The sequence below is a fragment of the Pleuronectes platessa genome, chromosome 21, assembly GCF_947347685.1.
Source record: "Pleuronectes platessa chromosome 21, fPlePla1.1, whole genome shotgun sequence".
In the NCBI taxonomy this organism is placed as follows: Eukaryota; Metazoa; Chordata; class Actinopteri; order Pleuronectiformes; family Pleuronectidae; genus Pleuronectes; species Pleuronectes platessa.
In genome coordinates this window covers 6184046-6197338 of record NC_070646.1, presented here as the reverse complement: position 1 = coordinate 6197338, position 13293 = coordinate 6184046, and the positions used below count along the sequence as shown (strand labels likewise).

Below are 13293 nucleotides of genomic sequence, written 5' to 3'. Positions count from 1 at the left end.
TTTCTGCACGCTCTCTCTCTGTGTTTGAATAATCCATCCATCCTATCAACATCACTTCTTCTTTAAGTGAGAAAAAGAGAGGAAACGCTCACAAAGGCAGAACGACCTTCTCCTTGCTTTGCTTGCTGTCTTGACACGGGGAACATAAAGTACGCATTCATTTGTTCTCAGGAAAACAAACAATTCTCATAATGAGCGTCTCAACTGAGTTTATTATGCAAACTCTCGAAATTAAGCAAGTATCAGATGAAACTGGTCATTCCAGGTCAAAGCCAGGTTTTTCCGTGGTATAGTCAACCGTATTTAAATGACACAGACTTCTGCGATGCAGAAAGCTGAGGTGCTCCACTAAATGCTTTTTCGTCTTTTATGAGCTTCCCTGTCTGACTGTGCCAATTAGCAAAGGCGTGTGGCCTGCTTTTCTTCTCCTCTTTTTTCTTCTTGCTCCAACTCTGTTTCTAGATAGACTCTTGCACCGCACACACACACACAGGCACACACGGCAGTACACACACCAAGCACACGTTTCACGTTTGGTGTATCATTAGCTTAGTGTGCGGGGAGGCGTGCGAGCCCGGGCTCTCTCCTGCCTTATCTCCATGTCAATCACAGCGTGTGTGTGAACATCAGTTGTAATGATCTCCATCCAGCCTGTCGGTGCGTGTTAGCGCCTGGCTTCCTTCGCCCCCGGAGCAAGCCGTTCCCTAGCTAATAGATGCAAAATTAAGCTGATCAATAGATGGCCTCAGCTCATTATTGACATGTTATTGCAGTGTGGGATTTTTGTCCAGGGGTTTTATGGAGAGCTGGATGCAAGGCAGGAGGAGCAAACAAAAAAAAAAAAAAGTTAGCCATATAGCCCAGGTCACTTTATTTAAATTTTGCAATGATAGTGTGCTGAGATAACCTTCTCAGTCACGTGCATGCAGAACAGACACACAAAGCTCTATTTAAATTTATTGTCTTATTGGAAGAGTAATCATCTGCTCAGTGGTAGGAAATGAGATGGAGACTTTGTAAAACGGCGTATTAAAGATTCATCAATAATTGGCATGTGTGCTGCTGTTTGTGTTGCGGGGGTGAGTGTGTGGGGTGTGCGTCTCTTATGGATGGAGCACTGTGTGATTGAGATAAGTGGTAATTAACCATGAGAGAGGTGTGTGTGTCTTTTTTTTTTTTTAAGCCTGTGCTTGCAGTTGCATGCGTACAAGCACAAAGCCGCTTATGGTGCTTCGTGTCAGGGAAGGTGGGGAGGGTACCGAGGAGGGTGCATCAGTGACAGAGCTGATTGGGAGGTGGCGGCTGGGGTAACGTGGTCAGATTAGGGTGGGACAGGAGCGTTGGGGGTGTTGGCACCCACTCTGGCCCGAGCCACAAAGATGCCTCCCCTGACCTTCCTCAGGTCTTATTGTCATGGAAGCATCTCCAATTTTAATGAGCTCCAATAACCAAGCCCTTATTACTTATTTATTCATTAAGCTACCGTGGCAAAGCGGCAGTACCCTGCTGTGTGAGTGTGCATGTAATTGCCCGTGTGAGATTTATTCCTTTCCCTCTTCCTTGCTTGATATCATAGCAAAGACTGTTTCGTAACAGCAATCATTGGTTAGGTAAAAGAAAATTCAACCTAATACAGATGAGCCCCCTTGGATGGGTTACAAATCTATCACCTGAAACAATATTTGAGATTTGTTTTGAAAGCTTTAAAATTCTGGGCTTTAGGCTTGCTGAGGGAGAAGGCCTCATGAATATAGAGGTCGAACTGCTTCAAGGTGTATGTGCAAGTACGAAAGAGAAACCCAACAGACTGAGTGTTTGTTGGTTTCATGTGATGCTTTTGTGAAGATTAATTGCCTGTTGGTATTTGTGTGTGATGCCTCCGACTTAATGCTATCTGATTGATGAATATGCGTAGGTGGAATTGTGTGATAGCGCGTAGTGATTTCTGTATATCGGAAGTCTCTGTGAAGCCTGTGAGTGTACACACTCTCTCCCTCTGAGGCATGTTTCATAGCTTCCTTATATCCAGTCTACCGTTTAACTAATTCATAGTGAACTCTCGCAGAACAAAACCAGACGCCCAACATCAAGGGCAGCGTTCAGCTCTCCTCCAGCACAATACCAAATACAGCGTTCACCGGCAGAACGTGGGCGCTGCAATCAGCCGACTTCTCTCCCTCAGCAAAGCTCATCTGCCTTTCACCTTTTTAACTCTACCCTAACCCTGCTCCCTGCAAGCAATGGTAAGCGTGTTGTGAGAGTTTGAGTTGCCCAACCTCTTCTCCTCCCAGCCTCTGGTCTGGCCTTGCATATGGGGCTCAGACACACATAGGCCCGCAGACGTGCCTGTTCACCCCCATGTAGCCTGTAAGTAGGTCAGTGTGTACGTGTCTCTAGCCAGGGAAGTCCAGGACCTGATCTTTGCCCTGTCAATCCAGCAGCATACTTCCGCTTTGATGTGGCTCACCTACTGATACCGTCAGTAATGCACAGAATATCAGAATGCACACAGTACAGTAAATAATAAATAAATACATTATCTAAATAATAGATACTGTAAAGTAAGAGTTTAGTCATCTAAGACCACAAGATGATGTTTCATACTCATTACACATGGAGGGAATGTGTGGTAGCCTACACATTAACACAAAGGAAACGAACAGGAAAGTAGAGTGTGTAGACAAAAACTTGATTTGTTGTTTTAACCTTTACGATGTTTCACCCTTCATTTAACTGGTAAGTGGCAAAACATGCTTGTGACAAAACATCCTTGTGACAAAACCAGTAAATCCAGTTGCCTTTGACTCAGCACATGTATCCTGTTACCTAGGTCACTGAAAGTATTCATGGAAAGCATCACCATAATATAATCATGCATTTTTAGCAACATAAACCTTGTGACAAAAAAGGGTGATTTCTTAAAATTATGTTAAAATGTTCACTTTGAATGACAGATGAACTTCAGTGGTTTAAGGTCAAGGTCAGTGTGAACTCACACAACTTAGGCATACATCCACAAGGCGGTAATTGTAGTTGTAGCCTTTGCAGCTCGAGCACAAAATCAAAGAATGAAAAATAACCACACTAGGGAGTAATGACTTGTAATCCCACTTAAATTAACTCTAATTGTAGTCTTAATGTGAGTATCTAAAATGCATTGATTAGGCTGTAAATATTACCGTCGCAATAATCCTAGCTTCCAGCTGCATAACAATTAACCCACTTTGTTTATTATGGAAGTCAAAGAAACCGCCTATGAGTCCAAATTGTATTGTTGACTGAGTAAAGGAAGAGAAGGAAAGAGGGATAATCATTCACAGAGAAGAGCAGTCAGTGCAGCTCTGTGAAGCAGGAGAAACACCTTAAAGCAGAGGCATTCTGCAGCAGAGCCTGATGCTAAAGGTGCCAGAGTGCCTGTTCATTAGCGAGGCTGATGGAAGACTAGCCAGCCCCTGCTGGCCTTCACCCTCTCTGCCACTATTTATAGAGCAGCCAAGAGATACTCTTAATGACACAGGGAGAGGGACAGTGGGTACGGGGGTAGGGGGTGCAAAAGTCAGAATTGAATGGTGTTTACTTTCTGAGCCTTGTTTAGAAGCTGGTGTGTTTTGGACTGCAATCATGTCACCCTCACACTTCCTTTTGAGAATGCTGCCGTGTATGCGCATTCAGGTGTAATCGCTGCCAGAGTCTGTCATCATCCAATCACTTTAATTATAGGTAGTGAGCTGTGTTTTTGCTTAACTTAGGTCTAGTGAGCAATTTTGGCTCTGTGATTGTTGTCAACAAACTTGTGTCGGCTATGTGTTGCGCAACCGTTTAAAACTTTCCGGTCAATCAGCTGGTGTTTGAACAGCACATTTGTCCACACCTGCTATGCAAACAGTGTCAGAGCAAAGCCACACTCATGAACTGGTGTTTAAATGAGCGGAACTAACTTCCAGAACAGGCCAGATAAAAGTCAAGTGTTCATGGAAATAAGACACCAAACCACATATTTTTCCAAGCCAAGCAATTCTCTCTCTTTTTAATAATCACTTTCTGAGATGTCTTCAACATCAGTATTTCATAAGCCTGTTTCTTCAGCCTCCTTTTTAAGGGTGAGTAAAGTCTGGGTTTCGTAGAGAGGATGAAGAGGTCATGTGCACATGCTCTGTGTGGAAGAAAGGCTTACATGAGACTGTCAGGGTGAGTTTTTCAGCAAGAAAGAGTGAGAAGGGGAGTTTGAGGTGGAGGTGGAGATTGTTGGCAAACGGGGTAAGGGTAGGAGGTGCGGAGGGGAGGTTTTGGATCAGGTCGGCTGCCTCAGTGCTGTCAGGGCCAGTGGAACCCCCTAGGTGTTCTGGCTTTAGAGTAAATATGGGCCCAGCGGACCCCTTCCCGCCCCAGGGCACACAAACCCCAGGCCTTCCCACATTCCACTTTTATTTTCCTGGTTGCAAAATGCCCCTGGCTATCAGAGCAGGTGGGGTGTTTTTTCTTTTTTATATTTACTCATAAAATGTGCATTAGTAGAATCAAAGCAGCCATGATGGGCCCTCTTGTGTCTGCTAACTTTCTCCCAGTTTTGTCGAGAAATTCTTTGGCTACTTCCATTCACTTGCCGGTAAACAAACCAAATCCATTTGTTTACACTGAACTCTTCCAACAGACACAACAACGTATCACATGTCTGAGTGGGCTGGTGGCTTTTATTATTAGTATTGTTTTTAACCAAGGGGATTTCAAAGGGTCTGTGTTGCATTAAGCATCTCCCTCCCTCAATTACAGAAAATTACCGTCCCCTCCTCAACAAATTACGTGCTTGTACAACCACGTGTTGGCTTCTTCTCTTGCACCTGTGAGGAAGGACAAAGACTGCAGTCAATATCCGCAACAGATCGAGACAATATGCTCGGCTCTCGTTTTTTAAAGGGATAAAATTGTAGTCAAACTGGATGAACTAATCTCTTAAGCTCTGTGCAGTTTACTCGCAGAGCTTTGAATGGGCTCCTCTTACTAGCCTTGATCATTTCAGCCTTAAATAAAGCTCTTTATAGTAGCAGTCTGATTGGTTTAATCTGCAAGCTGTCAATCCCATCTCTGAGCGCACTCCCAGAGGAGCTGCCGGATCTGTCGACCACAGGATGTACAAATATGGGTGAGCATTGTTGTTCAGGTGTGCATATGTAAGTACATGTACAGTATGTTTGGGGGGAGGGGGATCACTGTGAATGTACATATGCTATCTGTGCAAGTAAAGCTATGTCATATCGGTGATATGAGGAGGCCACAGATGGGCTAAAGATCTGCTGGACTCTGTAGAGCAGCACCCAGCATCCATATGCTGACTTTAAACCCAAGCTGCTATCTGTCTGTCTCCCCTTGCTTGAACTGCCTCACATGGCTGGGATGCTTGATGGAGCCCCAGTGGTCCTCATCATCTGTGGTCCCTGGTCCCTTGCTGGAAAGGGGACCAGTGTTTGGGAGCCATATTGGCACATACGGAGCCCTGTTTGTTTGATTGGTGCGAAGCCCTCTGCTCTTAATCCAAAACAAAATGAACAAGCTGTGTGGTGGCTGCTGCTCCAGCCGCCAGGCCGCATGTGATAAATACATCAGATGGGGGATTGATGGAAGGAGGAGCTGGTTGTTGACCAGAAACGAGCAGAACAATCCTGCACTTTCCGTGTCCGTCGTTCACACTAAAACATTTATGAGCAAGACTTCTCCCAGTTTTTTTGTCAATAGCATGTATTGACGTTTGGTTAATGTTTGATGGGATGTGGAAAAAATGGTTTATTTTGGAAGATCAGAGTCTAGCAGCAGTACCAGGAAGTAGTGTTTTAGGTCAAATTGCTTCTGATGCTGCTTGTTGAATTAGTAACAACAGTTGTGGAAAGCTTGTGTGTGGACGTGTGAGGATGATGTGTGAGTGCTCGGGATTGCCCTTCCATTTGTCTTCAACCTGCTTCTCCTTTGACACCTGGACCCGGGCCCCAGCTTCTTTTTTTTTTACTGCGATGACAGTGGGTGTGGACTTGGGTTAACACGGGCTCATAACATGCCAAACCCTGGTGCAGCAGGAGTCACTCATGTATGGGCGAGTGGTCCAGCATGCAAGAAGGAAGTGCCATGCTCAGAAATAGTATAATAGCAAAACCGTGATTAAACAACTTTGATATTAATTAATCAATGGATAATTAACGATCAACAAATGTATTAAATCATGAATGTTGGCAATGTCTTATATTTGGGTTTTGGACCACACATAATATAAAAACATCACGTCGGGACGTTGGGCTCTTTTTATTTGCGTAGGCCTACTGATTCTATAGACAAATCAAAGTTGACAAAATAATCAATAATGAAACTAATAATTGTTTTAGCCCTTGCAAACAGCCCCCACCGACAACCCCCTCCATGTGCTTGGGAACGCAGTAGTTGACAGGGAAATCAGGACAGTGAGAGTGAGTTCATCCCTCTGTAAGGATTTAGAGGACTCCCTTGTCTTTCACTTCATCAGAGACAATTGAGTCATTCAGCTCCCATTGTGGGACTGGCCAGGCGAGGAGGGGCGCAGGGTTGGGGAAGAGAACGGAGCAGGGGGGGGGAGAAGAAGGAGAAGCCGTCTGGCACACAACCGGGTGCCGGAGCTCAACCGCTGGGTGGCTCTTCCAGGGTGGGTCTGTCAAGGGGGGCTGGTTAGTGTTTGTGTGTGTGGGAGGGGGGGCAGGAAGAGTTACGGAGGGGAAGAGAGAGTTATCCTGGAACTCCAGAGCAATTTGTCACATTGGAATGGCTCTTGAGTTACCCGGGGGGCCCCCTCATAGCAGGAGAGTTTTCAGGTCGTAGAATGGGGAAGAGGGAGGGGCTTTGAGCAGCGGAGAAGGGTCAGAGGCCATGGGCCTACTCAAGCCCAGGCGGTGTGTCCGTTAGCAGGGCAGACGGGAGGGTGGAGGGAACGCGAGAACCAGAAAGAGGAAGGAGGCCAAGAAGGGGGTAGTCGGAAAGCCCAGAGTTTGCCAGGGCTCCGTTTTCCTTGGCATGCTTGTAAAACCTGCTGGAGAGATTAGTGTGTGAGAACATTTGCAATAGCAGGGCTGAAGAGGAGCCACTTGTCAGGGCATGCGCTCCGGCACCCTCCCTCTCTCTGCAGTCTTTCAAAAGTCTCTCTACCCCGTTGCCACAGTCAGGGGTGTCACCTTCACGCTCCTTACCCACCTCCTCAGAATGTCCTCTCGACCCCTCTGCCAGCTGCAGCTGTGTCTGAATATTTGCATGTGTGAGCATGTGTGCACATGCAATGGCAGGACTTTCTCATGGACTACATTCACTACCCCCCCCCAACCCCCACTTGTCTTCAGCACTGGTTCCTCTGGTGCCAATGAACACCGTCTTAAATTACTAGCTCATACATGACAGCGGCACTGTCACTCCCGTCCTCCTCTTTTACTGTTACAACACTGCCCCCCTCTCCTCCTCCTCCTCCTCCTCGCGCCCCTTCAAGGCAATTAATATCCAGTGTGGGGGGTCCATAAAAAAACCACAAGACCTCAACTCTGGAGTTTTTACAACCTTTCCTTTTTCCACTCTCAGGACACACAAACAAGCATAAACAAACCCAGTTTTTTTAGCAGTAAAAGTCGTCTTGGGGTCATAAATGAGTGGTAGCGGTGGAGAAAGACCAGGCAGCAAGCAGATTTTTTTTCCTTGCAGGGTCTGTAACCGAGGACAAGGAGTCAATAACTCCCTCCAGCGTCTACCACTGGCAGGCACCCCACAGTGAACTTTTCGCTAATTACCACTGATTTAGACACAGTCTCAGGAAGGGTCGCGACACACTCACTCTCTGACCAGCACTGACACACACAAACACACACACACGCACTCACACATACACACGCACACTCAGAGATGCATACAAACTAGTGGTCACCCTTGCTGGATGGCAGCACAAAGAAATTAAATAAATGGACCTGCATCTCCATACAAGAGATGTCTCCATAGGGAGAGATAAAGACTGTGTTATAGGACCAGACCATGGGTTGCATTGAGTGGTGGTTATTTATGACAGAACAAAACTTTTGTTAGGTTTAAGGTCCTTTCCAAATGCTTCTAGCTCCTTCACCTCTTAGAGCCGAAGCTATTCCAAAGGCCTCAGAGTTGAAACAGCTGCTGTGACCTCTTTCCCCTCAAACTGGGTGGCTGTGACATTGATAAGCAGAGTTTGGACCATATATTGCATGAAGGTCAACATCGGGCAGAATATTATTCACAATATTTTCCATTTGAATGCTTTCTAAATTATTTGTCATGTTTTATAATGGTTGAATTAATGGAAGACGATGAGAGCTTTTCCCTGCTCATCTCAAAAGGTATAACGCTGACCATTTTAGGTAAAACAGTCCACCCGGCATTAAAGTACTCCACCCAGTTTATAACAGACAGATGTTTCTCATGAACCTTGTTTCTGCTTATCTGTTTTTACTCTGCTTACGTGTGTGTGATTGAGAGGGAGGGACAAAGCCGCTGAATTAGACATGGTATCAGGAAGGGTCACCACACGCTCTCTGACGAGCACTAGACAAACACACACTTTGGACATTCATACAAATAAATATACCTGCACCTCCATATAGAAGACTTTTTTGAAATTTCCCTCAGCACTTCTGAGACAGTGTTAGAGGACTTGATCATGGCTGAACCGAGTGGTTGTAATTCATAACACACCCAGTGCCAAAATTGTGATCCTAGGCTCTGGGCCAATAGTTATGGTGAGATGATTATGAAATGTTACAGGATTGCATGAAACTCTTTGGTTTTATTTCATGTAATACAGTTTATTACCAGTCAGACAGGATCTTGAAGTGAAAAAAAAGGGGATCACATGCATAGATCCAAGTCCAAGTACATTAATACTGGATTTACCCCCTTTACCCTTTTTTAAAAACACTGAATTTGCTTTGGAGATATATGTGGCAAGAACGGTTAGCTTCCTCTGTGTTAACTAGCCAGAACCAATGCTTGCTCCTATCTTGGTTCCGCTTCTTTTGTTTGAAATCGTCCACTCCTTTTATTGTCAAAATGGGGATTTCATTTGGATTTATGCATTTTTGAAACTGCTATCCGCTATCCACATGTTGTACTCCCAAGCTGGAGGCGTGGAGCAAATTTTTTTTTCTAAAGGTCTTAGGTTTTACCCCATTTATAGCAGTCGCCCCTGATATTAAGTTCCACACAAGTTTGTCCTTTCCACATTTTTCTAGACCCTTCACCTCTTAGAGCCGAAGCTATTCCAAAGGCCTCCGAGTTGAAACAGCTGCTGTGACCTCTTTCCCCTCAAACTGGGTGGCTGTGACTTTGATAAGCAGAGTTTGGACCACATACTGTATGAAGGTCAACACTTGGCTGTCAGTGACTAAACCCACAGAGAATTTGCTCAATGGCCACTGAGTATTTTTATTATTTGTCATGTTTTTTTAATGGTTGGATACACCAAGAAGAATTCAAGAGCCCTTTCTGCTCCTTTTAAGCAGGTACAAAGTAAATCCTTTTTTGTAGAACAGTCCACACAGCACATGTCATCAAATTAAAAAAAGTCTCCACCCAGTTTATAACAGACAGATGTTTCTCATGACCCTTGTTTTCTGCTTATCTCTTCTCCTGTGCTTATGTGTGTGAGTGAGAGAGAGGGTGGAGAAAAAGAAAGAGAGAGACTTCCGATAGGGGCCAAGTCAATCATTTATGGGGCAGTCAGGAGTTTAGCCTCAGAGAAGCGTGGTGAGACGCCACGCTTTAACCTCTTTATGGGCTCCAATAAAACTGTGACAACAGTCATATTCATGACATTAGGTCATCTTAAAGCCGTAAGCTCCCTACAGTACTTCCCCGAGCCGCTGCCCCCCCCCCTCCCTCAGCTCTGAATCAGTGACCTAATGAAATCCACTCCCCTGCCACTTTAGAAAAACCAAAATAGTTTTTTTTTCCTTCACTGTGAATGAGCCTGGTTCCTTAAACAGTTTGTTGTATGTTTATGGGGAAATAATGTGTCATTTACGCAACCATTGTGTGTCCTCCTGCTGGACTCTGCGATCTTCATCCCATCCACCACCCGCCTTAAGATCTTTCTTTGCTTTTCCATGTTTTTGAGTCTCCACACCCATACTACCCCGTCAAGAAATGTCGTCTCCCTTTTTTTGTCTTACTTTTAATTTGTTCTTTTTGGTTTTTGCTTTCTGCATTGTTAACAAGTTTTGTTTTCTTTCTTTCCATTCTGTTTCCTTTCTACCATTCAGTACCTACAGATGAAATGGCCCCTGCTAGATGTTCAACAAGGAGGTCTTCAAAGTAGACAAGCACTTAAAGATGCCAGGTCCCCATCACCGGCACACATCGTTGTAAGTAACACTCCGCTCGGTACTTTTCCTCTTTCCCCAGCTCTTCTTCCCTTGTTCATGACAGAGAGAAAACAAACAAACCCTTCTTTGCTTCTTTCATCCATCCTGAACACGTCTTCAGGGTTAAGGCCCTTCCCTTTTCCCCGTGAATGGATGTTGTAATAGGAAAAATGCGCACTGGTATGCATTTACCCTTAAACCACAGTCACTAACAAGCTCCAGTCATGTTTTATGTCAACTTCTTGCTTTAGATGTGCAAATTTTGAGAATGAAAGTTTTTGTATATTGCAGAAAGTATAGTTTTTGTCTGTTAATGATCAGGAGGTCAATGGTGCAGGGGGCTGCCATTGTGGCAGGTGGAGCAGTTATTCTTTGGACGGCCATGTCGCCTCTAATCCCAGAGTCAATGATAACTCCCAGCTCAGAGCTAATGCTGGAATGCCACGGGATTGTCTTTGAGGAAAGTGTGGGTGTTCCTTCAGCATTGATTAGCCTATCCATGGAGTTGGAGGAGTACTCTGGCAGGAGAGTCGGCTGGACAGCCATAGGGGCATACGCAGCGCATACACGTAATGGAGCGTCCACCCCAGGCATGTCAATATCTAAGAGGATAGCAGAAGCTCTAGAAGGAACACTTGAATATGAACTTAGCAGTTAGCCACGGGCATAAAGTTTTTACGAGGTCAGCGGAAAAGGTTGAACATAGGGAGGTGTGCGTATGCGGTCACGGGGTTAGCGAGCGCAGGAAAATCAATGAGTGTGGGGACTGAGCAGAATTAATGAGGTGACCACGAATGCCCTCGGCCATTATTGGCACAGTTGCTACTTTTGTCTTGGAGTCGTGCATCGTCTACATCTTGTTCTGAAAATGAAAATTTTAAGAACGCGTAACAATTTTAGATGGAGGAGCCTTCCGAGTTTGTGTGCTCATGAATACTGTAACTCCAGTGGTGAAAGTGCAGCGCTGGAGATGATAATACACAGCTGACCCTTTTTTGTTTACGTACTCGGTACATCAGCAGACAGCGGTTAATTGACATCATGGCTCCACAGCTCTCAGAAAAAGTAGTTACGATTTTTAAAGGCGAAAAAATTACTCTATCAAGAAACGGCATATCCCTGAGTCACATTTGACATTTGATCAGCTCAGAAACAAAGAAAGCAGTTACTCAAAAGTTGGCGAGCCGAAGCCTCCTTGCTATTTTGTCCATTTAATTTAAGCACATCTCAAAATAGCAGGAGTCGACAAGGTTGTTTATTCCAAACAGAAACCTTGTCAAAAGTTGTGTTTAAGACAAAGCGTGAGCGTTGACAAGTGTTATTCTGAACAAAACAAGCCCAGCTAAAGCCCTCCTTATCTTCCCCTGTGATGCTGCTGTTATTTTTATACCGAAGAGTTCAGGGGCCTCTTCGTACTCTGTTATTTTAGGAGACGCTGAAAGAGTCCCAGCTCCTATGAAGTCATTAAACTGGTTGTAGGAAGCAAAAGCTGCAGGTAAATACTTGAGGTTTTATCCTGCTATGAGTCATGTGGCTGTAAATACTCTCTTCCATCGAACCTCCTGTTATGCGATTGAGTCTTAAAGGAAGTTTGGGAGCAAAAGTTAAGTGTTATGGCTGCAGATGCAACTTTTGAACGCACTAGTAATGTCATCACCCATTTTTATATTCATCTCTGTTGTTATAGATAATATTTGTTTTGATTCCTTAAAGATGCCTTGGGAGGTAAATTAACTGTAGCTATAACAACATGCTCTTCAATGTTATTTTTGAGATAGAAAACGTAAGGAAGTGTTTGTCACAATGTACACAGACAGTTGAAATGCAAACAGTGAAGCTCACAGCCTCACAGGCTCGAAACAAACAGGCTGCACCAACTCAACTCAAAACAAAACAGAAAAACTGGCTACAGGGCGAAAAACAGACTTGAAACAAGAAAAGATGGACAAGCAGTCAAATGGAAAGAAATAGGCTTGCATGGCTGAAGTGTATATACCCATCCAGTATAAGAGAATAATGTGGCTTTAGCTATTGAGTTACATGAGATAAAACTAAATCTGGTGGATTATGGCAGATTAGTGAGGTGTAAAAGTGAACTTTTTTTTTTTTATATGGCAAAATACAAAATTGACTTCCCTCAAATGGAAGAGTACTAGTTTATAGTTTTTAGTGGTTAACAGTAAGTGGACGATGCTGATGCTTTTATGTTTTTGTTAATATGAATATGAAATATCTTTATTACATTAATGGTAAGGTTAAACTTAAACACAATTTTACTTTATTGGATTTCTGCACAGACGGGTTGGGGAATGACGTGCTTGATTAGGTCATGTTTGGGATCTGAAGTTTCTGACCACAGATGATGAGGCAATTTCTGCAAAACCTGAGAAACTAATGAAGTTAAGAGACATAAAGACGTCTTTGTGAGGTCAAGAAAACAGTTGGATGTGGCGATGAATATCTCAGGATCTGAAACTTAAACCCTCTGCGTGCTTTCTTTTCCGAGGCTTCAGTTCTGAGCAGAGCGAGGAGGCAAACAGCCGAGCGCAGCAGTGGGAGCGCTGTTAAACGTGCATCGGGATTAGCACTGACACTGATCAATATGAGGGAATATATATTGTAATATTTGTGGTCATATTGCCCAGCCCTAGTGTGATCTGTTTGATAGAGTACACAGGCTGCTAAGATCAGAGGCATTGCAGCATCACTGCACAGGCACACAATTCGCTGTTAGCACAAGTGATGAAATTGAATGTGAAATGCAGCTTGTATTGTTGGCGCTCCTTCCATCCTGCTCCGGCATCCACCTCTGACTGAGAAGGAAGTGCGATTGAATGTTTCCCTGGTTTGCATCATACCGGCTGTCGTACATATAGAAAAGACAGATTACTCTGGACAGCATCGTGAATGCCAA

General features: G+C 44.3%; 1 protein-coding gene across 15 annotated transcripts in view; it reads left to right on the top strand.

Moving 5' to 3' along the window:
• Window positions 1-13293, top strand: part of tcf7l2 (transcription factor 7 like 2) — an 89487-nt gene that overhangs the window by 20973 nt on the left and 55221 nt on the right. For 14 of the 15 annotated variants that reach the window (XM_053413427.1, XM_053413425.1, XM_053413426.1 and 11 more), the window contains exon 4: window positions 10278-10379. In XM_053413427.1, coding sequence (XP_053269402.1) covers window positions 10278-10379 — 102 coding nt within the window. Of the gene's footprint in view, window positions 1-3759; window positions 4101-10277; window positions 10380-13293 lie in introns of those variants that run through there. The other variant, XM_053413430.1, reaches the window with a different exon arrangement.